Genomic DNA, 27,476 nt, shown 5'->3' on the forward strand with positions numbered 1-27,476 from the left:
TGCTTCCTGCCCTTTGTCTCTGTGTGTTTATAGATATGTTTTATGTGATTGTTATGGGAGGTTCCTTCCAAGTCTTTACAAACACTTCACATTGAGGATAAGCTCATTTTGAGGGTCACAAGCAGTCTAAGCAGAGATTTCAAGTCTTCCCTCCTCCCTCTCGCTAGCCGCTGTCCCCAGGTCCCTACCGAGGCATTCCAGGGCCAGCCGAGCGGCATAATCCCTCCAGTCTGTCTTAGGTTTGGGGTTTCCTGTCAGTAGGATATGTACAAAACACCTCAGCTTTGGAGGCATCAAGAAACCAACCATCTCAATCGGTTCCTTTCACCACAGAGGTGCACAGGCTATTTGACATTTACTGTAGACACAAATTAATTATTGTTGTTTTGCTGTCACACATCATTTTGTCCAGGTCCATATCCATTGTTGTGCCTTGTTTTTCCCCCCTTTATAGTGTACTGGTACCTTAATGCTTATTACCTTTACCAAAGAAAATTAGCACAGAACATATTGCCATAAATAATCAGACATGACAACTTCATTATTATACAGACTTTAAGTTATATTTGTTTTTTGCTAAATAACATCCTAAAAAGAGATGAATCAGTACTAACCTATGATGAAAACAACAACAACAACACTACTATAGAGACTCCATATTGCATCCTTTGCCACTAGCTGTAGTGGCGTCTAAGGAAAGAGCTCACAGACTAACATTATGACAACATACAAAAACTCAGTCAAACTCATCAATAATTAAAATGTCCTGAAACGTTGAAACCAGCAAATCATCTGTATCATTTTCACTCTATTACATCTTCATTATGCTTGGCACATTCCCATCTGTGGCAACAAAAACAGTAATGGCCTAGTGTGTTACGAGCAGCATACGTTTGTTCATGGTCATCAACACATTATTCCACATTTGATATTCTTTCACAATATTGGCTAAAAAACATGTTCAACTCATTTAATCATCCCAAAGTAAAACATTTGTTACAATGAAGTGTCACAACTGGCACGGAAATAAATAATAAAGATCACAAAGGAAATATCATTGAATGTTATTGCCAAACGCAAAAGTATTCCTATAAAAGTCATTGCTGTGATCTTTAGGGTACTCTGTAAAAGGACAGTTTCCACTATATCTGCATGTCTCAGTGAAACCAACAATTGCACTAAAGGCAACAAAAACAAGCTGCAGTTCATGTTTTTTCATCTGGAGGAGTTGGAGTGGTGGAGCCCCTAGTGGTCTGTCTGTAGTCAATCCTCTTCACTTCCAGACTCTGCACTAAGCTGAGGCTGTGCTGTATGCAGAGTCCCTTGTTGTCCAAATGTGGCACTCTTCTCTTCATCAGTCATCCAGGTTATTGTAATCTAAGGAGGTTAGAAATACTGGACTTCTTAAAAAACAAAGTCTGTTGTCACTGTCCCACCTTAAAGCCTTTGTGTCCAAACATGGTTCGTTTAAAGTACACGTCCAAAAAAATAGGAACCTCTTTGCGCTAGGAGTAGATAGTAATGACCTCCCGACCTCCTCCCCGAACCAACAGTACACGGTCTAGACCTTCCATTAAAACTTCCAGGAACTCCATATCTGAGACACACATTCTGGTTAAGGGGGTTATGCACTACTATTAGACTCAATATGCTTTATTATTTTCTTACCAGGATGAATCAGTAAATGCCACTTCAATATCTTTATTCTAAGTATCGGGTTTTTAGGTCTGATGTCATTAGCAGTTTCCAGGTCCAAACTCCACTTCAGGTCCCAAAGTCAAACGAACAGTGCAGCATCACTGAGAGCTAAAAACTGTCTAAATTCTTTCATCTTTAATAAAATGATCAGCGTTGCTGCTTTACCAGGTGTAGTAATTAATTTTAACATCCAGGGATCCATGAAAACAGAATTTATTAAATTTAATGGAGTTAGAAGTTAGCAGGAAGTTAGCTCGCTAGTTTCCACCCAAACATGATATAGCATGTTCTGAATGAGAGATTTCTGAAAAAATTAAACGTACAGCTCTGCTGTCACTTCCAACATAAATGAAGACAGAAAAACTAAACAGCAGTAATGTTTGCAGGGTTACTGAAGTTGGGCTAGCTGTTTTATAATGTGCTACATTAGCATAATCTAAACACATTATCACAGTGAAGCTGGAGGATGAACGCTAATGTTTTTCCACAAAAATTAACATGAATGCTCCACAAATGCAATTGCATTTCTTTTAGGGGCTTGTTCAGATTAAATAAAACAAGATACAAAGCATTAAAACATGTTAAAAACACAACAGCCTTAATAAACGCAAAGTAGTCTGGACCCGGAAGCCGGGTTCATACGTCGTCACTTAAAGACTGGATAGAACTGCTGTTATAGTTGGATAGCTTAGCTTAACTTAGCTTAGAACTGGGGCAAAGAATTAACATTGGTCCAAAATGTAAAAAATAACCCAAAATTCAACCTGGAGTTACGAAGATATGGAAACATTAAGGATTTACTTTGTTTTTTATAAGACTGCTTAGAGTCCTATTAAAACGTTTTCACAACAGCATCTTAGTTTTTATGTTCAGTTTTAGTGTGGTTTAATTAATGACATTAACTGAGTCAATATGCTTTAAAATGCTTCTAGGAGGATTTTTTTAACCTTTGGAAGAAGACACGATTGTTGACTATCTATCCATGCTTAGTTAAGCTAGCTGACTCTAGCATACAAACATGACAGTGCTATTAGGGCTGGGCCATATCATACCGTTCACGGTAATACCGGTATAATGTTGGGCAACGACAAGAAATTGAAATATCGCGATAGAATTTGGGTAAAACGCGTGTGCCTATGTTTTCATACGCATATGGCGGAAAAAGCATGCCGGCGGCGACGGAGAATGAGGAGGGCGAAAGCGGATCGTTGAATGAAGCGGATGAACCAGAAGTGGTTGGTAAAAATGCTGCAGCTTCAGTGGTGTGGAACTGGTTTAGCTTTCGACCGTCAGATACACAACAAAGCACTATTTTTGGTAGCGCATGCTAGCGGGTCATCGTTACTACCGTGTTTTTTGGAAAATACGGCACACTTAAAATCAATCCTTTGATTTTTCTGAAAATCGACAGAGCACCTTATAATCCCGTGTGCCTTATGTATGAACTCTGGTTGTGTTTACTGACCTCGAAACGATTTTATGTGGCGCTCGAAAATCTGTCAAATGTTTTAGGACGATTTTGCTAAGCTACGAACCCGCACCGCTTGATGGATTGTCGGAGCATTACCGCTTTTGCAGGCAGGAGTCTCGCGGAGTGATACGTACTGTGCTTCAACATAATATTACCGTATTGTGTGTGTGTGTCTGGTCGTTAAGTGATGACGTGACGAATCCTACTTCCGGGTCTAAAGTAGTCTGCGTTTAATATGGCTTTTGTGTTGTTAACATGTTTAATGTTTTGTATTTTCTTCTATTTAATCTCAAAAAGCTCCTAAAACAGTCAGTGATCACTGTTGACCTCCCTCGGCTTTTATTACCGCTAATCATTTATTTAAGCTCAGTCTTTAAAACCTTAGGATGTAACTACAGCCCAGCCCATGCAGCAGTATATGAATGACTAACCTCGTATTGTGGATGGATTATCTCAGTTGTTCTCCTGGCTGAAGTTTGGTCCTTTTACAGCATCCTGCCATGCGATTACATTTGTTCCTGACCGAGAACACTCACAGTAACTTTTATCGAGTGGAAAAAAGTTAGCTTGTTTATATTACGCTAACATAGCTGTGTCGCTAGCGGTCACGTAGCACATCATTATATACCAGCTAGCCCAACTTCAGTAACCCTACAAACGTCACTGCTGTTTAGTTTTCTGTCTTCATTTATGCTGGAAGTGATAACAGAGCTGTACGTTTTAATTTGTTTCCAAAACCCCGCAGTCAGGACATGCTATATTGTATTTAGATAGAAGCTAGCGAGCTAACTTCCTGCTAACTTCTAACTCCGTTAAATGTCATAAATTCCGTTTTCATGGATGCCTGGATGTTAAACTCAATTGTTACACCTGGTAGAGCAGAACGCTGATCATTTTATTAAAGATGAAAGACTTTAGACAGTTTTTCAACTCTCAGTAATGCCACAGTGATCGTTTGATATATGGACCTGCAGCGGAGTTTAGGTCCAGACACGGCTAGTGACGTCAGACTTAACAACCGGATAACCTCTTTTTAAGTTTTGTGGATATTATACATGGTTATGCTGAGGATATGTTGGCCAGTTTCCACTGGAAATGCCTTTTGGTTAAACTATCAGCAAGGAATTTGCACTGTTACGTTTTTATATAACTTTAATGCACATAAAAAACAGCTGCTTATTTTTGCACTAATAAAGTTGTGGAGTTGTAAAGTATTTTGTCTAGTGTCAATTATATCGTCAGTTATATCATTATCGCAAATTTTCAAATGTATAGCTTGATAAATATTTTTGGTCATATCGCTCTGCTCTAAGTGCTATGACTAATCTCATATTAATAGCAAGAAAGTGGGTGTCTAAATATCAAACAGTTTATCTACTGTGGTTGACTAAATGACTGAACAACTCACAGACTGAAAGAAAAATCCAGTTAAGGGCTTAATACTGCTGGTACTTTGAAAAAGGATACAGTTGTCATCCCCTTTCTTGTTCTTTGGTGGGCCCGGCATGTTCAGCAAGACGAGCTCCGAGTTACAGGATTTCTTCACCACCACCTCGTTCAGTTTCACCGCTGTGTGCATCCTCCGCACATTAGAGTGGTTGCTATGTTTAACCAGAGACATTAACAAGGTCTTTAATTTAACAAAAAATCATGCAACACAGTCAATCATCTTCTAAAGTATGCTATACTATCATTCATCTGTCCACTCAAGTGCAGTATAAAAGATTGGGGATGACAATGAAGGATGCAAATGCAGATGGATGCAGTTTCCTTGTGATAAAAGCACGAGCTTTTTGTCTCATCACGTATGCATGCATGAACTAGTTAATCGCTTTTCTACCAGCATGCCAACAGAGATTATTTCACACGTGAAAAAGTTCAAGCACATGCAGCCAAGAAGTGAAAGTTACTTACAGATTCTCCCACTCACTAGAGGATAGAGGATGGGGGATAGAGGATGGGGGACACACATCCAACATTAATAGCAAAATATAGCCTCTAAATATTCAGAGATTGTATTTAAATCATCACGCTGTCACTCCAGGAATCCCTCCTGCAACATTTTGAGTAAATTTGCAATGCCACTTTCTTGCAATATATATTCTAAATTCTGTTTATGTATGTGTCAAAAGTGTGAGGCAGCATACTTAGCTCTACTTACGGTTTCATGTTGAACATGTCTTTCACTGCCATGTTTTCTTTGTGTTTGTTCCTCTCATTCTGCAGTTTGTCTTTGGTCCAGGTCATGTGGACACGATCAGAAGTGGCGCCAGCAGCCTTGTCATTCGCTGCAGAATGAGATGCTGTGTTCCGGTCGTGAATCAGCTGAGCCTGAACAGACGGTGACATGATATAAAGTCTTATTAGTTCCGTGATCTTCACCCTTAATCTTTCATTAGGAGAGCTGATACTGAATACCACAGCTTTTCAGGAAATGGAGACATTCTAATATGGAAAGAAAAAATGATGAGAAGAAATGTCTGACATGACAGCAGTCAAGCGATATGTTTAAGAGCATAAAGTACATGCAGACTCAAAGAATCACATGAATGAAGAAAAGCCTCAGCTTCCCTCATGTGATGGTAACACTTCTATATATGACTAAATTATTAAAAACCTGCAAATTCATATGTGCAAAACCTTCTGCATATTCTTTTGCAGGACTTGTTTTTACATTTTTAAAAGTGGTTCTCTTTGACTCAAGTCTCCACCTGCATCTGGGACCCCATGCAGACACCTTTGGACTAGGCACGCGCTTCCAAACTGCCTCAATGATTCCCATCACCAACAGGGCAGACTCTGACCCTGTGGACCTTTCTGCAGCCTTTGGCACTGATTCTCACACCATTCTTCTCTCTCACCTCTGGCTGGCTTTCTTGGCCTCACTGGTACTGAACTCTCACAGTTTCAGTCCTACTTTTCCAACTGAACACAGCTTGTCACCTTAGGAGACTCTTGCTCCACCTCTATTCCAGTTAACCATGGGGTGCCTCAAGGCTCTGTGCTTGGACCCCTTCTCTTCACCATCTACATGCTCCCTCATGGGCAGTGGTGCCATGGTTTCTGTTTCCATTCTTATGCTGACAACACACAGCTGTCAGTGCTAAACTCTCCACAATCAAAGCTCCTTGACCAAACGTCTGCATGAAATTACAACATGGATTTTAACTACCTAGCTCAAAAGCAATAGCACTGTGCTTTTGCTTGTGGCCATCAAGACCCTGCTCCAGAAGAATGGAGCTCTTCATCGACATGGGTGATCCCCCCCATCTCAGCAACCCCTGGACTCAATTTAATTTCAATTTTATATAGCACGTAATCACAACAACAGTTGTGGCACTTTATAATGTTATAATGTTCTAAACTTTTATTCCAGGGTTATTATAAATCTGTCACCAAAGCAGCTTTTCTTCGTCTAATGAACATCTCTTGACTTTGGTCATCGCTCACTGACTCTTTGGCGCTATCTGGCTGCAATGGAGTCCCATTTGGGATCCCCAACATATCACTCCACATAAAGCTCAACTGGCTCCTGGTCACGTCACGCATCATTTACAAGTTGCTTCTGCTCATTTATAAATCCTGTTAATGACCTGGGCCCTCAGTACCTGTCTGGCCACCCATACATGCAGCCTTGGATGATGTGATCCTCAGCCATGGGGCTCTTTTCTGTCCCTCGCACCAACCTCCATATCTTCTTTAAAACTCCCATCCGTTCTTCAAAACTCACCTCTTCTTTAATTTCTAGATTTTTTATTATTGTTTTAATAAAGTGTCGTTGAGTTTCTTGAAAGGTGCTGAACAAATCTATATTGTAGTAGTAAATTGTATCTATAAAGCACTAAATTACAAAAATAGCTGGCCCGAGGTGCTTTATATTGTACGGTAAAATTACAATAAGAGAGAAAAAGAGAAAACCTCAACAATCACTGCTCCTATGTACAAGCGCTTGGCAAGAGACAAGAAACAGGACCGATGTTAAAACAAATAAGCTTCATGCAGAACCCTGGACATGCTCTCTTACCTATAGGTAAAATGTGTCGTTCCAGCTCTCCAGTGCAAAAATGCATGCATGATAGGGGGAAAAAATGATGGTGCATGATGCAAAACTAGTGACATTATTCTTTGTGTCAGACCTGCACATGTATAAGGCAACTGACCGCTCATTGAGAGTTCCACATCTTAAAATCTGAAGATGGGCACAAATCAAAAGATGAAGATTTGGGAGGAAATAGTCATGACTGATATTTTGGTGCCTGCCGCTCAGGGAGGACTTTGTGTCCCCCTAGCGGCTGTTTTTGGTTTCTGACACTCTGTTAGCAACATCCTGGAGGGTGAACAGCCGAAACAAGCTCATGCATACACTTAACAAATGAGTTAATTCAGAGCACTGTCTAAAGCATTCCGGCGGTTATGAATAGATTAGGATGGTAAAGATGATGAATGGGATAGAGCGACGGCTCCAGGGTTGTTTGTTTGGTCTAGTTGCCATGGCTACCTCATCCTCTGGAATGCACTGAGAGTAGAGGGGCGGGGCGTCGGCACTCGAACACTTCTTCCTCTTTATGGAGGCACGCGATACATCCGTGATGCTCTGAATCTGAGCCCATTGTCCATTCACAACGCAGTGATTAGGGGGAAAAGGTCAAAGGTCAAGAACAGCAGAACAGACCGTGAAGACTTTTGCAACACCTTAATATTTAAGCAGTTTTTCCTAAATCCTGTCATTCTAAAAATATTAATTATTGTTGATATGTTTGTTTTAACAAATCCATCATATGACCATCATAAAAGTCTTGCAGGAAAACATTAAAATATGCCAAAATAACCAGCTTATACATCGCTTTACAATCATTTGAAAAACGTTAAGGATGTCCAGTATGTGTCCCTTTACCTCTCTCTCCCTCTCTGTGCGGGACAGCTGCATCTGTTTGAGCATTTGAGATCTCTGCTCCATCACCAGCGTCTTCTCATAGGTGAAAGCTGAGATATCACTGTCATGCTACAGGGAGAGAGAGCATCTGCAAATTCAGTATGAGTAGGTATGGAACTATTATCATATTAAGTAATCTAATGCAGATTTAAAAGTGAATTAAAAGTGTAGACAGTCTCACCATCTCCACTACCTCCACCACTGCATTTAGACGCAGTTGGTAGAGAAACATCTGGAGATCTTTCTTCATCTGAATGGAGTTGTCATCCATCTGTGCCACAGTGAAGATTCGCATTTTGCACTTCCTCCATACCTAAACAGAAAAAGTTATTATAACCAACCACCCAGAGCAACACGCCCATCTTTTATCCAGCTCAATTAATAGGCCACCTGAGTGCAGCACGAAAGATTAAAGACCTGCTTTTATTATTTTATTATGACTGAAGGCCGGCAGGCTCTGCATCAATATTAAACTGTGTGACATTAGAACAGGGGTGGGCAACTCCAGGCCCTGAGGGCCGGTGTCCCTGCAGGTTTTAGATGTGTCCTTGAACCAACACAGCTGATTTAAATGGATAAATTAGCTCCTCAACATGTTCTGAAGTTCTCCAGAGGCCTGGTAACGAACTAATCATGTGATTCAGGTGTGTTGACCCAAGGTGTGATCTAAAACCTTCAGGACACCGGCCCTCGAGGCCTAGGATTGCCCACCCCCCGCATTAGAAGCTGTTAGCAAAAGATCTTGATTTGCAAACAGGTCAACGGCTATTTACTACAAATCTTTGGGGAAAATGTTTAAAGGTTAAAAGAAGAGTAATTTTAATTTTGGTTGAAGTTGATTAAATGTAGTCCCATATGGTAATTGTCAAGTCAGAACCTACGGGACTGAGCAGTTCCCCACATGACCACTTGAGGCTGATTCCAAAAGCGACTTGATCATGATCTTTTTAACTCTCATGTTAAAGTGCAAACTTTAGCCTTGTAACTTACATGTTTACAGCCTGGTACCAACATGGTTTTGGTCTCCATAAATAACAAAACACATTCACAACAACATGCATGTGGTGATGTGTTTGTAAGATTTCCCCCTTTTGGGCATTCCTATGGCTTAAAGTCAGGGGTGTGGCCGTTTTGATTGACAGGTTCAGCTTCCTCAAGAACTGAACTCAAGACTTTATTTGTGATGTTCAGAACACTTGGTATCGCTGCTGTGTGATGAAGGATGTACAAAAGTCTAGTGAGGGCACTTTTTGCATTTGTATGTTGCTTAGCATTAATTAGCAGATATGGAAGCAGCTTGATAACGAAGCTTGCTAGTATTAGCCAGTAAGTTAGCATACACTCATTTCAAAAGGAAACTTCTGGCTGGAAGACAGCAGCCACAATGCTAACGGTGAGAACATTGAGACAAATTTTAACGGTGTATATAAATGCACTCTATTCATCCTGCTTACTGTGGCAATTTATATAATTATTGATTTTTATCTTACTTTGGAGTCCTTGTTTTTTCTTGAACGGTTCATATTTAAATTCAACTAAAGAATCTTAAAGTAAAAAGATAATTTAGGCAACACAAACAAAGACACACCTTGTGCTGACTAAGTAAGAAAGGCAGAAGCATGAGCAGTCCACCATCATGTACGATCCACCACACATCAACGGTGCCCTCCTTCAGACGCTCCTGGTTAGCAGGGAAATGGTCGATGTTCTTGGCTACGAGCAGAGCCTGATGTGCCGAAGTCGTCTCTCTAACGGTTTCTGCAGGGAGAGAAAAAAGATGTTCCTGAGCCCCGTCCAAAATCTCTAACCTTGTGCGTAAATATGGCGGCCCTAAACACCGGAAATTATGAAAACACCAGCAAACAGAAAAATGCAGCAAAGGCACATAAAACCTGGAAGAAAAAGAAGAGGAATAAAACACAAAGGAAGTAGAAAAACCAAAATCTCACAACACACAGAAGTGTTTTTGGGAACACATTACTGTGACGAAGCAGCTGTGGAAGTGACACACACCCAAACATGTGAAGTACTTTTGCAGCATTTTTCTATTTGTTGGGGTTTTTCTTAAACTGCAGTCCATTTGAACTCTCAAGGCCACTGTAAATCTGTAAAACCATAAAATCCTGGCGCGCAACAATACTTGTGACTATCGCTTAATTTGTCATCTGCATCTGCAGGACATCTGGACTAAAAACATCTGTAATCTACTCGGTAATGTGTGATTACATGTCTATGTGGTCATAATAGAAGAAATGTAAAAAAACAATACAGTAAATGTCAAATGCTGATATTTTTGGCATTAATATTTTTGTAATGACATCTTTTCTATTTCTTTACAATAAGAATGTTGTAACGTTAGCACGCCATTAAGGACAGGTTTTGTCCTCTTAGTGAAGTGAAGGGCTCATTAAAAGAAATGCAGTTCTGTAAATTGTTGTCCACAGTATTTAAGTAGTTATGGATTAGCAAATGATTGATCTCAGTTATTACAGCTTTTGAAGCTTTTTGACATGTTGCCTCATCAGAAAGCCTTTTGTAATTTTCTCAGTATTGCAGTGTTGTCACACAAAACCCTTCTGTTGAGTTTACCTATAAAGTTTCTCCTTACGGAGGAGTCCCGGTCCTGTTTCCAGCCTGTTGGCCAGGCCATCAGCACGGCATTGTGCTTCATTCCCCCCAGTCCAGCTGACTGAATGAGTATGGAGAAACCATCTCGCAGGCTGGACGACACCACGACGTGAGAGAAACCCTTTGTCTTCTCCGCAGCCATGGCTGCTTTCAAGTTCTGCCGGAAGCAAGCAAGGAAAAGAAAGGAACCGTTTTAGGTGCTGAGTGGTGTGCAATATTTTGATTCATTCACAGCTTCGGCAACATGTTGGTTCATATTCGAGCGAACATATAGAGCAGGAAAACAAACGTAATTACAAAAGTAAGAGACACATGGAAGAAGGTTAAACGCAAACATTAGCATGTACAGTGAAGTCATGGCTAGCCGATGAGAGCGAACGACTGAACAAACTGAGAAACCTGCTCTCCTTTCTTGGCCTCGTCCCCTCGGGTCATGTATGTCCCCTCCAGGACGGAGCAGACGATGGTCAGCCCCTTCCCCGCTTTGAGCTGCGTGGCGAAGGACAGGAGACGAGGGTGTGTCACCTCCAGGTCTGAGTTCAGTTTACACAACACCAGCAGCTGAGGCCTGAAGACAGAGCCAAAAATACAAACGTCTAGCAGCAAACAACCGAAAAACAATCAAAGTAATTTTTCTGAATGAATGACAGTCTGTCTGCAGACAACTGTAGTTCTTTAGAGGACGAGATGATAAAAAATGTAATGACTGTCAGTGACAATGAGGCTGCAGCTTAACTGTTCAAGATTTGAAATCAGATTCAGAAAAATAACTGTGCCGAGGTAAAGGTGATGTCATATTGTTCAACATTTGTTCAACAGCCCAAATCTGAATATTCAGTAGATTAAATGTAGAGCAGCAGATTTCTCTGCCAATCTCTGAGTTTAAGAAGAACGTGTTTGTGATTTCTAAGTGATTAAATATAGACCAATCATTATTTGTTGCCTCTAATTAAAATACTCTATTGTGAGAGAAGTGTTTTTGCACTCACCTCCAGTTTTTGGTGTGTAGCGGTGCCTCCTCTAGCCGGATGAGAGCGTAGCGTGCGGCATTTAAGGACAGACCTCTGATTCCATCTCCCCACTCCTTCACTGCCCTGCACCACCATTAAAACTGTTTTACTACATCTCAACAAACAAGAACTCATTTTGATTTTCAGAAAAAGGTGTTGTTGGGATGGGAGCGTATGTGGCTCTAAAACTTGTAGAAACCTTTTCACCACCTGATGGCATCCTTCCAGTTGTGTAAGCTGCCAATTCCTTGCACACTAATGCATCTGCATAACATTAGAGATGCAGGCTTTTGAAAAGAGTGCTGATAACAGGCCAGCTCATTCCTCTCCTCTTTAAATCGGCGAGTACAGCGCCCGTGTTTTTCAATTTTAATATTTTTATTCATCTGGCCACAGAAGATTTTATATTTGGCCCAGTGAACATGGCGGTTATCGGTCATATTCTTTGCAAGAAAGAGCTTTAACCTGCATTTGTGGATGGCACAGCAAACTGTGTTGACAGAAATGTTTTCTGGAACGGTTCCTGAGCCCATGCGCTGCTTTTCAGTGACATAATATTGTCTCTTTTTCATGAAGTGCCAACTCAGACCCTTTTTGGCCTTGTCTTGTGCACACAGATATCCAGATTCTCTGAATCTTTTAATGATATCATGTACTGTGTATGATAAGATAGTTTGCATTTCTGAAATTGTTCCACATTTTGTCAATTTGTCACAGTTCTTTGAAGACTGGCAAACCTTAGCCTCTCTTTACTTTTGAAAAGCTCAGCCGCCCTAAAACGATTGTTGTGTATCAGTTTGTTTCTGACCATACCTTCTTGCCTGCACCTGGTTTAAACGCTGAATTGATCTCATCACCTGAAACTTACCCTTTGTATTCAATGTATTTGTAGATACAGCCGGCTATCACTATGACGACCAGAGCGTAGATCCAGGAGGAGATGAACATGAGGGAGAGACAAAGACTCATCCCTAAGAAGGACAGAGTCCTACAGGAAACAAGCAGTGTCATCATTACTGTTACACTCAGAGATAAGAGAGTTTTCTAGGACATGCTCTTACCAGTGATAGAACTTAAAGCGAGGTCTCCAATTGGGGGTGCAGAGCAAAGTCTGGACAGCACAGGCCAGGTTGACAAACAGATAGCACATGAGGAAAAACCTGAGAAGACCAGTGATTAGTATGAAATGTAAAGACATTAACAAATTCAGTGACAAAAAGAGGGAAAAAAGCACATACATGGAGAGGATGGGGGCTACATGATCCAGAGAGGCAATAAGGATTCCTATCTCGCAGATCCCGACAGTCAGCAGCAGAGCCCAGGTGGGCTCACCGTTAGCCTTCCCATGACCAAAGACCTGAGAAAGAGAGATCCAAAGGACAGAGGTTTGATGTAGTACTTATTTTTATCAAGGTCAAAACGGCACGCCTTTCTAACTCCTGTGTGAGAATTTGCAGCTTTTCTCTCATTTATTAGGTTAGAAACTGAAAAAACATTTTGAGAAAAACATAAAATGAAACAGATTAAATACACAACCCAAACATGCTTCCTTAAAACTCTGGGAAGCTGCGACGGGTATAATGTAACCAGTCCTTTAACAATTTATGAATGAAACAATCAGTTCAGAAGACTTTGTGAAAAAGAAGGAAATCTTTTAAACAATCATTTAAAAATGAGAAAGTAGACCAAACATTTTTTACAGTACACATTCATAAGTTATGACTACCTCTGCCGTTGGCTTTTAAACGGTAAAAAAGCACAATAATGAAGCACGAAAGGAAGCTGCGTGTGCACTTTCAAGATAAAAATGAAAAAGGAATAGGTGTTTTTCAAAAGAGGTGATCTTCCACTAACCTGTAAGAAAGGAATGATGCCGTCGCGAGCAATGGCCTGCAACAGCCGGGGGGCACCTGTAAGGCTTTGCAGTCCCGCCCCGCAGCAGGAAAAAAATGAGCCAATCACAATCACCCACGGTGATGGCCAGGCCAGAATGCTGATGACAGGTTTCGTCTTTACTGAGAAACCAAACCTGAAGCATACATACGCTTTATTAAACAGCAATCGCAATGATAAAAATGCATTATGAGACGTTCTGAAAAAACAAAGCACCTGCTTTTCCAAACATTTAAACATTCTTACTTGTCTCTCAGGACCACTCCTTCAATACAGGCTCCAAACAAGACCACAAAGGAGATATCTGACCAGGAAGTTAAGATGAAAACACTGGGACAATTTACATCAACAGCCTGTGACAATATCAATCTGCTGCTCTTCACCCACAGCTGGTGCATAAATATCACCTCATTTAGAAGCAGCGTGAATCTGGGAATCATCAACATTTTCTTCCCTCAATTCGTTTAATATTAGTAATGATAATAAGAAGACAAAGAACGCCCTGAATTGCGTAAGCCGTTAAGACAACTAATGGAAACAAATAAGTAATTATAAAGTCAACAAAAAGTGCTTACAGAATAAAACAGAGAACAACGTGGAAACAAAAGAAATCTAAAAAACAGTAAATATATGAAAATAATGAATAATAATGAAAGTAAGAGATGTTTGGATCCTCGCTGGATGTCAAACCTTTCTCAACTTTTTAGTCAAAGTAATAAGTCATAGTGCATGACCCATTACATCTCAGTTATCATCACACCTGAGGAAACCGGGCTTTCTGCCTTTCTCCTCAGACACTAGTGTTTCAGTTTCTTCAGCTGCTCTTGTAACGTAGTAACAGTGTCACCTCCGTCTCCACTGCACCTCGAGATAAATAGGTTCCCTAATGCTGACCAACAGGGATTATTAGTGGAAACAGTGGATTTACTTTAAACGACTTCTTAATCTCAGCTAAAAATGAGACCAAGAAGACAAGAAGTGGTGTCCCCCCAAACCAAACCTCAAGCGTGCCTTTACACTTGAACACTCGTGTGAACAAGCAATTAACCCTTAGGAACACCAAGAGAGTCTTGCACTGCCACACCTGATGTCCAACTTTCCCTCACTGGTCTTTCAGGTCTGGGAGGATCAAGAACCACAAGACTCCAGAAGGGCCTTTTCTGGATTTGCTCCTTGGGGAACCAGCAGCAGTGAAAGAGTTTCTGGGTGTTCCTGCAGCAGTTCCACAGACACAATCGACACATTCAGGATCTCGAGGATACAGATGAAGGATGTGGTGAGAATAGCCAGTATGGTTCCTATTGGGATGGATCTCTGGGCGTCTCTGAGATCACCTGACCTGTTAGAACCAGCCATTATACCTGAAACGCAACACAAACTTTACTCATGTAAACGCATTAAAACTATAATTCCTCACGCTCAAGTCCCTTGAAACGTTTATCCTAAATGATTTCTCATCTTTGTATAATGTGACCACAATAAATCATCTACCTGTGACAGAGGGGAAGTATATTCCCACCAGCAGAGTGAAGTAGGTGGCCCAATCGTTGAAGACGTAGTTCTTAAGTTTGTCGTTGTTGGCCTCGGCTGGTACAGAAGACAGGTTTTTCCTCTCTATCACCATGTTGTCTGGGCCATAATTGCCCCACAAGTTGTCTAAAGGAAAGACAAGCACAGGCTGCATGATCAGAATTTACTGCAGAAAAAAAAGACTGACAGGAGGAACTCTCAGTGGATTTTTGCTTGACGGTGACGCACCGTTGATGACTTCCCCCAGGACTCCCGGTGTGGCCTGGATCTCGGTCAGGTTGTTTAAGGCGAAGTACTCGTCACAGGTTGCGTTGAGATATGGACTGTCACAAAAAAGGTTCCAGAGCTCCACATCTGTTTTTGCGCACTTTTCAAACATTTCATTCTTCAGAGTGCGGTTCCCCAACAGACAGACACTAGAGGAGAAAAATGAGATCAAGCATTTCATAAATTGTTGCAGACACAGCCCCCCCTCCTCACGCACGACAAAGGAGTGTCTACTTATTATTTCTTATTGTCAGATTAGATTCATCCATGTGCATGTGACGAGGGCGACAATCTAAAATCCACCCATCCATCGTCTTCCGCTTACCCGGGGCTGGGTCGCGGGGGCAGCAGCCTAAGCAGAGACGCCCAGCCTCTACCGGCTGAGAACCGTGATCTCAGATTTGGAGGTGCTGATTCACACTAGGCTGCGAACTGCTCCAAAGCAAACTGGAGGCCATCACCTGATGAAGCCAACAGAACCACATCATCCGCGAAAAGCAGAGATGAAATTCTGAGACCACCACTTGGCTGTGCCTAGAAATTCTGTCCATAAAAATTATGAACAGAATCGGTGACAAAGGGCAGCCCTGGCGGAGCCCATCACCCACCGGGAACAAGTCCGACTTATTGCCGGCTACGCGGACCAAGCTCTTGCCACAGTTGTATAAGGATCAATGGGCCAAACACCCCATAATCCTGGAGAACCCCCCACAGGACGTCCCGAGGGACACGGTCTAAATCTGTGGAACAGGTGCTGGCTTTACAGATACATATTGGTGTCAGAATTTGAAGATGTTCAGTGCAGTACTGAGTAAAGGACACCAGAAGTAACGGTGCCAAGGTATTCAAGATCCCTTCCAACTTTACACTTTGTTACAGTCGCAGTCTCTTGGATGTCTTATGTAAATTTCAAATGCCCATGCTAATACATACGATCTTTTTTTAATAGTAGTTTCAAGTTTTATTGTCATGTACAGATAAACAGTGTAGCCACATTTATCCATAATGACATTCTTTGGCTCGTGCTCCTCAGCTTTACATGAGCATATAGAGAGTGCAGTTATATTGAGAAGAAAACAACAGAAAATAGCAGTGATAGTAATAAAATAATAATAACAATAACATCAATAAAAAGGAGAGAAAAAAGTATTAAATATTAGAGAATTTAGTTGGTATTTACATTTAAGACATTTAGTATCTAACAAAAAGCAAAGAAAACCAGCTGAAAGAGACTAGAAACTACAATTCTACTTTTGTGCAAGTTAAACAGATCTCATACAGTTACTCTAAGACGTTATTTTAAGGTTTTCCTAAAACTCCCTGAAGTCTCCAGTTTCTCCCATATTGGCTTCTTTTCATTGGCTCCCAGTTAAATCTAGAATTGCATTTAAAATCCTTCTGCTCTCTTACGAGGTCTTGAATAATCAGGCACCGTCTTATCTTAAAGACGTCATAGTACCATATCAACCCAACAGTGCACTTTGTTCTCAGACTGCAGGTTTACATGTGGTATTTAAAAATAGAGTGGAACGCTGAGCCTTCAGCTTTCAGGCCCCTCTTCTGTGGAACCAGTTCCCAGTTTGGATTCAGGAGACAGACACTATCTCTAACGTAAAGATTAGATTCAAAGGTTTCTTTTTGATACTGCTTGAGTTAGGGCTGGATCACTTGACACTGAATCCTCCAGTTATTAGCTTTCACTCCAATTTTCACACTCATACTTTCATTGTGTATTTATACACCACTCTACACTTAATTAGTCTGGCTCTCTTGTACTTCCTAACCTCGCCCCCAGCTGATCATTGCAGATGGCCCCGCCCCTCCCCGAGCCTGGCTCTGCCAGAGGTTTCTTCCTGTTAAAAGGGAGTTTTTCCTTCCCACTATTGCCAAAACGCTTTCTCACGGGGTCATCTGATTTCAGGTTCTACCTTATTAAAATAAATATAAAGCATGTACTGAATTGAATCTCCACTCTTCAAAAGCTGTATATCACTGCAGCATTTCCCTCCCCCCACATATGAACTGTACAGTGTGCAGAAAGACAGAAGCTGTTTTTCATATTTTCCCTTCTATTTACCAGATGAAGACAAATCATATCAGAAAATAAAATACACATTTTAAAAGACTATCTGACCGAATGACTCTAAAAGGTGTTTCAAGTTTCTTGCAGCTTCACACACTCACGTATACACTTACCCAAGTACTTAAAACAAACTTTGCAGTGGTTGCAAACTAACAAACAAACTAATCCAGTTCCTTATCTTAAAAAAAGGATAAATCAGCTGTAGTACAATAAACTGCTTAAAATGTATCTGTAAGCACTGACAGTACGTGATTTTCACTGTCAGAGAAAACATGCCAGCACTTCATAAAAAGCGGTTGCTCAGTTATTAGTCGCTCACCTAAAGTTTGAGGGTTTGATGGCCGTCTTGATGGCTCCTGCGTAAGTGGCCATGATAGACAGAACCACACAGGACAGAAACACCAGAGCCAGCTTGTTCACATACCTGCAGACAGAAGGAGAGGGGCAAATGTGAGCCTGTGTGGTGTGTTCTTCTGTTTGTGTGTGTCAGATGGTGAATGGAAACTTACTTCACCCCTACAAACACAACCAGTGCCATCAGGAGCAGGCAGCAGGTGCCATAGATTCGCATGTCGTTGGCCGTTGTTTCTTTGACCACTTTTTCAGGTGGAATGATGTAGAGCTGGTAGACGGCAAAGAGAAAAATCAGATCGATCGAGGGATTAATGTGCAATCAGAAGGGCACTGACATGGCTGCCTCCTTGTAGGACATAGAGTTTACAAACCAAAAGAATCTCTATGGTTCCAAGAATGTACAAGGATCCAGCGAAGGTGGTTCCCAGGTACAAACAAAGTCCCACAGCACCTCCAAACTCTGGACCCAAGGATCTGGAGATCATGTAATACGAGCCACCGGCTGTCAGGAAGTGATCACAAAAATACATTTTACTAGTTTCATGTCTACACATACACAAATGTAAAAAAATAAATAATGCCAATAAAGTTTCCGGTGACAAACTGATAGTTGCCTGTTCCTGTGCTCGTAGACCAGTTTGGGCATAAAACTGTTTCAGAATGTTTTCTTTTAGCTCACAGGGATTACTTGCATAACACTGACCTCGCTGTTTGAAAATGTTGCCCATATTTGATATAAACATTGATTATTTTACCAGCATCTACATAACATAAAATAACGTAAAATAAGGACAATTGGTCCCCTTTAAAATTGGGCTCTGTCCATTTGCAGCTTTTGTGCATTGCATTAGATTTCATATATTAGCTACTGAGAATATTCTACTGAGATTTAAAAATCCAATATTCCAACATATCGAACTATGTTTTCCCTTTCAGACACAAAACATAACAGACAAGGGCCAAATATGCTTATGTTATTTACTCGTTTGTGTTCTGCTAAATGTATAAACTGTAAGTATGTATCAAGCGCTTGTTGTGTTTGTGGTATTACAAAGAAGTGTGTTGCCAACAGGGATGATGCAGAGTGTCCAATCAATCAGCAAATAGCAGATATCGGCTGATAACACTGGCATGCCAAACAATTGGTTGTGCTCTACACAGTGTGCAGAATTAGCTTGCTCTCACACAATGATGAAGTTTAAAAAACATTTTGGATGCTGTGCAAATCATAGCTCAATTCAAACTCTGTATAATCTCACTCACAATTGCAGCTATTTTTGCAGACTGCATGTGCATACATCTCTTGTACCGTAAAAGCAAATCAAATAATTCATTATGTACCTGGGACAACTCCATTTGTTGCAATGGCACTCATTGATATAGCTGTGAGCAATGTCTGCATGAAAAAAGCAAAAGAAAACAGGACAGATGATCACCAGTGGATGGTTTGTAAAAGCAACATAAAAGAAAGAAAGATAAATGAAAATAACTTTGACCAGCTTGTGTTTGTCAAGTTTGTTAAGTTGTCAAGGTGCAAGCATCATGCTCAGATAATAGTGCTTTGAATTGCAGCTGAGCGGAAGTACAATGTGTCAATAAAATACAAAGTACAGTAAGTGCCTGAAAACAGTCACTGAAGCCTCTGATTAGAATTAGGAGTGCAATAATGTGAAACATGCAGCATGCAGAGTACTAAATACTCTGCATGCTGTTTTGTGCAATATGCCAGTGGAAAAACACATTCCAGCATTTTGTTTCCACTCCATCAAACACAAAGTTGCCTAAATTTAGCAGAATCAGTGAAAGCACCAGTGTCAAACCGAGTGTGACTGAGGGCCAGGCTGAAAATCAGAAACACTGAAGTACAGTCATATATTTGTGCATTTTGTATTTATTGTACTTAGTCAAGAAAAATAAGCTTGATTGTCTCACTCTGCAATGTTTGAGTTTTACTCAAACACTGTTGGAAAATTCATTTCATTCACCAGACAGTCAAGCTCTGTGCAGTGAAACTGGTTACAAATAGCAACAAATAAAATACAAAAACGCAAATAAACTTTGTAGTTTCTGTAGAGATGAAATGGCGAGAGTCTCTGTTTCCAGGAGATTTGTTCTAGAAGGTTTCTCCAAGGTTTTACTGAATGAGCCCTTCTGTTAGGATGCTGCCCCACTAACGGGGAGGAACCTTAAGTGTCAAACACAGACACAAGAAAAATGAGACCACTGGCATCATCACCTCTATTGCCCGTCATCTCTTTGGTGTGGAGCATACGAGCGTGTCAGGGTGAGTCTAAAATGTAAAGGAGTTGTAGTTTGCAGATTGTTCGCATCACATCACATGAGTGCTGAGCATTCAAGTTCAAACTTTGAAACAGGCACTTCTCTGTCTGGCCATCTGGAGCTACTGACGTATGTGCTGCGGTTGTAAATAAGGTTTTCTGCTCGTTTTAGGGACTCGGACAAAGACATTAATGCTCATCACACCATAAATTCAGAGGAGCTGTGATTGGCGTGACGTAAATCTCACACTCAATCGCAGCTACATCACTGATGGCTGGCCAAGAGGGACAGTTTGTTTAGCACTGCCACATTTTGAGACTCATTAAGCAGCTCGTCATCTGAAGCTGTCAATTACTCACGCAGATGCAGCACATGGAGACAATGGCGAAAGATCCGAGAATTCCTGCTGTGCCGACAATCCAGGTGAGGCGCAGAAAGAGAATCACCCCCAGAATGTTCTGCATGCAGGGCAGGTAGACCCCAATGAATGTTCCCATATGGGGGACCTGCCGACAGACAAACAGACATGCACAAAGGTGAGAGTGAATCTTGAATTATGCCTCATTGCACTGTTACTGAGGAGATGAACATGAGAGTAGGCTGCAATGTGGGGAAATCCAACACGTGTCCCTCCTCACAGCCACACCAAGCCACTTAAAAAACGTCTTGTCATTCAAAGTGTTAAATTACAAAGCACATCCTGCACTTAACATTACTGTATGTTTACAGTGCGTCGGCATGTTATCATCTGTTTAAGATGCATCAAACTCAATGCCACTTACTTCTAGTTAAATCTAAAAATAATCTCTTGCGTTTTCAAAGACTCTACAGTCAGATGTTTTCTGGTGGTTGTCCTCTTAATGCCCATCAGATCATGAGCAGCCAGCCCAGGGTTAGTGTCAGGTTTTCTTTTAGCCACGTGCCGTTTCACAAAATGAAAAAGTAAGGGAACAACTAAATCATACATCCTTGATTGGCGAAAAATCAAGTTACTGACTACACTGTATGACAAAGGTCAGCGGAAACCGGAATCATCAACACAAAATATTACATTATTCACTTTTATTTTAATTACATGCGTATAAAACATGTCGATAGGTTAAACAGTTTTACTGAAGAGAATAAGGCTAAAAAAATCTGTATTTTCGAGATAACCTTGTGCTTAACACAACTTGCAGAAAATGAAAACAATTAGATGGAAAATATGAAAAATTTAATCACACTGAAGCTGTCATTTACCGACTAACATCAAAGCTCATTAAAAACACCAGCAGGGTCACATAACTTGAACGATTTAAGTGCAGTATAGCATTAGCAATGCGGATTACAATAGCCAAGCACATGCATACTGCACACGCACGCCTCCACAAACACCAAAGAGTACGTACCATTTTCCGACATGCAAACATTTTGTCCTGTGCTTTCTCCATTGCACTCAGCTGTTTGTCAAAATGCTGCAAAGTGCCTGCTGTGGATTTCCAAACCTCCCACATCTTCTCCTTTCTGTTACACTGCCTCGCTCTCCTGCCTGTTTTCTCCCCTTCACTGAGCCGTTTAAGTTAAAGGTCCAGATCCTCTGCAGAGCTCTCAGCTCTCATTCAGGGGGCGGGTTTTAGTCAAACATCATCAATGCTTCCACATAGAGCAACAGACCAAGGTCCCACTGTCTCGTCAATGACTAATGTTGTTTTTGACTTTAGCAAAAGCACAAAAGGGACAGAAATTGTTGCAATGAAAGCGCCTTCTCAGTTAAAAGCCCGTTTTCTGCAGCATGTACAACTTTTGCCACAAAGCAGCAGTTTTGAAACATATTTTATTGTGTGTTTGTCTGCTTTCTTTTTTAAACCTGTGGACCTGTGGTCAAAGGCTAGCTGTTCCTCTGTGTATCCGGTTAATAAGCCACTCTAACAGACTATTGGCAGTAGCTTGACAGTTATCAAAGTCACCCACCCAGGTAACATCTGTACAGATGTTTTACCAGGAAAAATGTTGTCGTTTTTCTCTTCAGTTTGAGTCGAAGAAAATTGGTCTCCCTGATCACATTTCCATACCAGGCAGTTTATTTAAGCACAAAGGAGATGAAATCAATCTTATGACCTAATGAAGGTGGTTGTTAACATCCCTCATCTAAGTCCTGATAAAAAGATACAACTGTTAATGTGCTGTATGTCTGGTTGTGTTGAACCGGCTGGGTTGTGTTGAACCGGCTGTCTGCACTGTATTTGTAAAATCCCCAGCTCGATCACATGAAGCTCAAGGGATTAAAGATGGATAGATTTAAAACAAAAAAATCTGAACATTTAATCTTTTCTGCCTCAAACTCTTCTGTTTTCTCTCTTTGTCGCACCATTTGACCTATTTTCACTTGCTCTTGGCTCAGTTTTTGGCAACATTTTTAAAGCAACTGAAAGATTTCCAGAGTGTGAGACCTTGAGGAGGATTATGGTAAGACATTCAGACTAACGGTTCACAGAATGAGTTTCCACCTCCGGTTGATGAGGGCCTAATCTGTGAACAAAGTGAAAAAATATCATTGCAGTCCATCGTCGTCACTGTGCACAGTGCAGAAGAAGGAACAAGCCTTTGGGCTCCTATTGTTCATGCTTGTGTTGCTGTCAGTCCTTTAGCTTAACTTATGTTGAAGACAACAGAAATCAAACAAACTAGTGCATCTCAAAAAAATCTTATTATGAAAAATGTTCTTTTTTTAAATTTTATTTAACTCAATAAGGTAAAATAAAAGTAAATGTTAAAGGGTGGGGTTTATAACTCATGCAAATCAAAGAAAACCGTCATTTGGACTAAAGCCCCATTCAAACAGCTTAAAGATGTACGTCTTGGTCCAGTTCTGTACATGTAACCATGGTCGGGGAAAGACTGATGACTCAGAACTCTTTCAGATGACGATCACCAACAGCGCCCACGAGGATAAACCACATAAGGTCATTGCTGAAAAGGTTGGCTGTTTGCAGGGTGCAGTAATAAAGTATATTAATGGAAAGCTGACCGGGAGAGAAAAGTGTGGTACAAGAAGGTGCATAAGTAACAGCCATGACTGCAGCGCTGATGTCGATTATGATGTTTGACGTCATGTTCGGTTCAAGAGAACTTTACAAGCGACGGTCTGACACTGGTTGCATCAAGATCATGCACCGACGTCTTCAGGAAGGGAGCTACTACTGTTTACTTAGCCTGGCAGGGCGAAGGACACTGTCTCAGCTGAACTCTGGACACACACGCACACAAACATACAGTGGGGCAAAAAAGTATTTAGTCAGCCACCGATTGTGCAAGTTCCCCCACCTAAAATGATGACAGAGGTCAGTAATTTGCACCAGAGGTACACTTCAACTGTGAGAGACAGAATGTGAAAAAAAAATCCATGAATCCACATGGTAGGATTTGTAAAGAATTTATTCGTAAATTAGGGTGGAAAATAAGTATTTGGTCACCTCAAACAAGGAAAATCTCTGGCTCTCACAGACCTGTAACGTCTTCTGTAAGAAGCTTTTCTGTCCCCCACTCGTTACCTGTATGAATGGCACCTGTTTGAACTCATCATCTGTATAAAAGACACCTGTCCACAGCCTCAAACAGTCAGACTCCAAACTCCGCCATGGCCAAGACCAAAGAGCTTTCGAAGGACACCAGGAAAAGTATTGTAGACCTGCACCAGACTGGGAAGAGTGAATCTACAATAGGCAAGCAGCTTGGTGTGAAAAAATCAACTGTGGGAGCAATCATCAGAAAATGGAAGACATACAAGACCACTGATAATCTCCCTCGATCTGGGGCTCCACGCAAGATCTCATCCCGTGGGGTCAAAATGATCATGAGAACGGTGAGCAAAGATCCCAGAACCACACGGGGGGACCTGGTGAATGACCTGCAGAGAGCTGGGACCAAAGTAACAAAGGTCACCATCAGTAACACACTACAACGGCAGGGAATCAAATCCCGCAGTGCCAGACGTGTTCCGCTGCTGAAGCCAGTGCATGTCCAGGCCCGTCTGAAGTTTGCCAGAGAGCACATGGATGATACAGCAGAGGATTGGGAGAGTGTCATGTGGTCAGATGAAACCAAAGTAGAACTTTTTGGTATAAACTCAACTCGTCGTGTTTGGAGGAAGAAGAATACTGAGTTGCATCCCAAGAACACCATACCTACTGTGAAGCATGGGGGTGGAAACATCATGCTATGGGGCTGTTTTTCTGCCAAGGGGACAGGTCGACTGATCCGTGTTAAGGACAGAATGAATGGGGCCATGTATCGTGAGATTTTGAGCCAAAACCTCCTTCCATCAGTGAGAACTTTGAAGATGAAACGAGGCTGGGTCTTCCAACATGACAATGATCCAAAACACACCACCCGGGCAACAAAGGAGTGGCTCCGTAAGAAGCATTTGAAAGTCCTGGAGTGGCCTAGCCAGTCTCCAGACCTCAACCCCATAGAAAATCTGTGGCGGGAGTTGAAGGTCCGTGTTGCTCGGCGACAGCCCCAAAACATCACTGCTCTCGAGAAGATCTGCATGGAGGAATGGGCCAAAATACCAGCTACTGTGTGTGCAAACCTGGTAAAGACCTATAGTAAACGTTTGACCTCTGTTATTGCCAACAAAGGTTATGTTACAAAGTATTGAGTTGTATTTTTGTTATTGACCAAATACTTATTTTCCACCCTGATTTACGAATAAATTCTTTACAAATCCTATCATGTGGATTCATGGATTTTTTTTCCACATTCTGTCTCTCACAGTTGAAGTGTACCTCTGGTGCAAATTACTGACCTTTATCTTCATTTTAGGTGGGGGAACTTGCACAATCGGTGGCTGACTAAATACTTTTTTGCCCCACTGTATATACACATGCAGATGCGCAGCAGTCCAAAGTGTTCTTTTTGATGAATGTAAGTTTTGTATTTCTTTTTGAAATGAGGGTCCTAGTGTCTGGAGGAAGTGGAGAAAGCAGAGAATCCACTTTCCAACTTTATTAATTGCATTGCAATAACATCTACTGGTGTTTTTAACAATAGCTGTTTTTAAAAAATAGTGCACAGGTTAAAGGACAAAACAATAGGGCAGCAAGGCGTCGTTTGCATGCTCTCCCCATGCATTTGTGGCTTTTCTCTTCGTACTCTGTCTTCGTGCCGCAGTTTAAAGACATGCAGTTAGTTTGGTTAGGTTAATTAGGGATTCTAAATTGCCTGTAGGTTTGAATGTGAGTGCAAATGGCAGTCTGTCTCTCTACATTAGGCCTGTGACAGATGGATGTCCTTTGACAGCTGGGATAGGCCAGGCCCCTCTGATCCTGAACCGGAGAAGTGCAAGAAAATGGTTGGATAAAAAGACAATTAAGGCTTTCATCTTGACATAAACTTTAAAAGGCTGGTTTCAAAGCATGGAAACAAAATAAACTACATGTAAGGATTAAATATCTTTAATAAGGATGCAGTAACAGTAACTTAACTAACATAGAGTAACTTTACAGTCGGATACTTAAAATTGTGGGTCTGTGTCTGTATCCAAACACTTTCTAACTGCACTGTTTAGCATAAAACGTCTGGTCTCTATAGATAATTACTCCTTCACAACAACGTCTTGGGGTTATTTTTCATATTAACTCAACCCTTTGAACGTGAGGATCAAAATTAGGACGTTTACAGCTGCTGTGCTGCTAATTCAATTCAGTGAAGTGAATGAAACACGAAACCTCCTTTTTTTGTTTGTGCTGCCTTTTATGTTTCATGTTATACTGAAACAGAATGTGCTTGTATATCGAAAAATAAAAACAGGATGGCAGATGAAAAAGATAAGCAGATATTCCAGACGAAAAGAAAGGCCTTCTTGTGTACAGATATAATCGGTGCTGAAGTTTTATTGCAGACGCTAAAAATCCCACCAGAACAGATTTCAGGAGAAAGCACTCCGAGTGTTGAGGACTACACTAACGATTATGTTGGCGCAAAGCATGCATGCTTTCATTAAGAGTTCTGCTGGCTCAAAAACAGGAGTCACGTACCATGACTGCAGCCCTCCTGACTCCATCCTCGGCTTCCTCATGCTCACGAACACCCTGGGTTAGGTTGGTGTAATTAGCCAGTTTGTTGAGAAAAGATGAAACCATGGGCGTACTGTCCATTTCTTCCTGTAAACAGACAGAGAACATATAAAAATAAAGACCAATCCAGGCCTTTCAAGCATGACCAAGAAATATTTCCTATTGTATGTTCCTCAGACTCCCTTTATTGACTCCAAGATCTTTATTGTGTATGTATGTAGTAGAGATGGACCGATCCGATATTACGTATCGGTATCGGTCCGATACTGACCTAAATTACTGGATCGGATATCGGAGAAAAATAAAAAATGTAATCCGATCCATTAAATATCACGAAAGCACCTCACAAAACTTGCAACACGCCGTAACTCACCTCAGAACGTTAGCACTCGGAGCAGTATGCATCACGTGATAGAGCGGCTGTGGCATGCGGGACCTGTCGGTGGTCTGGATAGCATGTGGAGCTTCGCTAGCAACCTGGCATTTCATCTCCGACAAAGTTATCCCCGAGAGAAGTAAAGCAAGTGTGTAAGTCCATCTCTGAATGTTTGTAAAGCATTCCCACGTTAAGCTTAACGAGCGACTGTCTCTCGCTCTCCGGCTGCTACTTCAATCGTGAAACTGCTTAATGATCAGCTGATCGGCTTTTCTGTCGCGAGTCTGTCTCTCTTTTGTTTTTGGCCCACTTTGCGCCAGAAAGAGGAAACCAGCGGCTGAACAACAGCAGCACGTTTAAGCTTGATAAGCTGTTGTTAGAATGTATTTAATATTTCTTTCTACTCGAGGATCTTTTTCTACGTAGCTGACGCTGGTAACTGTGCAGGGGCGGATCTAGCAAAGTTTAGCCAGGGGGGCCGATAGGGCATGAACAGGGAAAAGGGGGCACAAAGACATACTTTTCTTTCTTATTCTCATTTAAAATGTCGAGCTTTTAATAAATAATTATCTGACACCCAAAGTTTTAATTTGATGTAAAATGAATAGAAGTCCATTACTGTATATAGTGACTATTAAGTCTAATATATATACCCTAGTAAGCTATAGTACTTTTTCCTTTGGGAAGGTACCATCTGTGCAGTCTGCAATTTTGTTGAAGAAAGATGTTGAATCTATTTAATATTTCTTGAAAAATAATTGATTTCTGTGCATTTTTTTTCACACTGCATCAAATTAAGGTTGATTACGTTGATTAAGCATCATGAGGTGGAGCGTGAGGGGTGGTTCCCTATTTTTATTTATTTAATTTTGTTGTTGCTGGGAGTTGGAACCCTAT

At 41.2% G+C, this 27,476-nt stretch overlaps 1 protein-coding gene across 3 annotated transcripts in view; it reads right to left on the minus strand.

The window, feature by feature from the left end:
* Nucleotides 1–541: 541 nt before the first annotated feature.
* LOC309694166 (solute carrier family 12 member 7-like) overlaps nt 542–27,476 on the minus strand; it is a 43,700-nt gene continuing 16,765 nt past the window's right edge. The window contains exons 3-27 of one of the 3 annotated variants that reach the window (XM_082514004.1): nt 26,165–26,290; nt 20,507–20,653; nt 19,209–19,263; nt 18,239–18,369; nt 18,023–18,135; nt 17,833–17,937; nt 15,392–15,579; nt 15,125–15,289; nt 14,896–14,994; nt 13,880–13,937; nt 13,595–13,769; nt 12,979–13,097; nt 12,802–12,900; nt 12,609–12,728; nt 11,720–11,824; nt 11,130–11,298; nt 10,692–10,887; nt 9,691–9,860; nt 8,284–8,415; nt 8,064–8,171; nt 7,668–7,769; nt 5,331–5,500; nt 5,084–5,098; nt 4,637–4,770; nt 542–1,597 (exon numbers count right to left, since the gene is read on the minus strand). In XM_082514004.1, coding sequence (XP_082370130.1) covers nt 1,506–1,597; nt 4,637–4,770; nt 5,084–5,098; nt 5,331–5,500; nt 7,668–7,769; nt 8,064–8,171; nt 8,284–8,415; nt 9,691–9,860; nt 10,692–10,887; nt 11,130–11,298; nt 11,720–11,824; nt 12,609–12,728; nt 12,802–12,900; nt 12,979–13,097; nt 13,595–13,769; nt 13,880–13,937; nt 14,896–14,994; nt 15,125–15,289; nt 15,392–15,579; nt 17,833–17,937; nt 18,023–18,135; nt 18,239–18,369; nt 19,209–19,263; nt 20,507–20,653; nt 26,165–26,290 — 3,093 coding nt within the window. In that variant the 3' untranslated portion in view covers nt 542–1,505. Of the gene's footprint in view, nt 1,598–4,636; nt 4,771–5,083; nt 5,099–5,330; nt 5,501–7,667; nt 7,770–8,063; nt 8,172–8,283; nt 8,416–9,690; nt 9,861–10,691; nt 10,888–11,129; nt 11,299–11,719; nt 11,825–12,608; nt 12,729–12,801; nt 12,901–12,978; nt 13,098–13,594; nt 13,770–13,879; nt 13,938–14,895; nt 14,995–15,124; nt 15,290–15,391; nt 15,580–17,832; nt 17,938–18,022; nt 18,136–18,238; nt 18,370–19,208; nt 19,264–20,506; nt 20,654–23,197; nt 23,204–26,164; nt 26,291–27,476 lie in introns of those variants that run through there. The other 2 variants (XM_082514006.1, XM_082514005.1) reach the window with 2 other exon arrangements.

Source organism: Aulonocara stuartgranti (genome assembly GCF_965226115.1).
Source record: "Aulonocara stuartgranti genome assembly, chromosome: 18".
Taxonomy (NCBI): Eukaryota; Metazoa; Chordata; class Actinopteri; order Cichliformes; family Cichlidae; genus Aulonocara; species Aulonocara stuartgranti.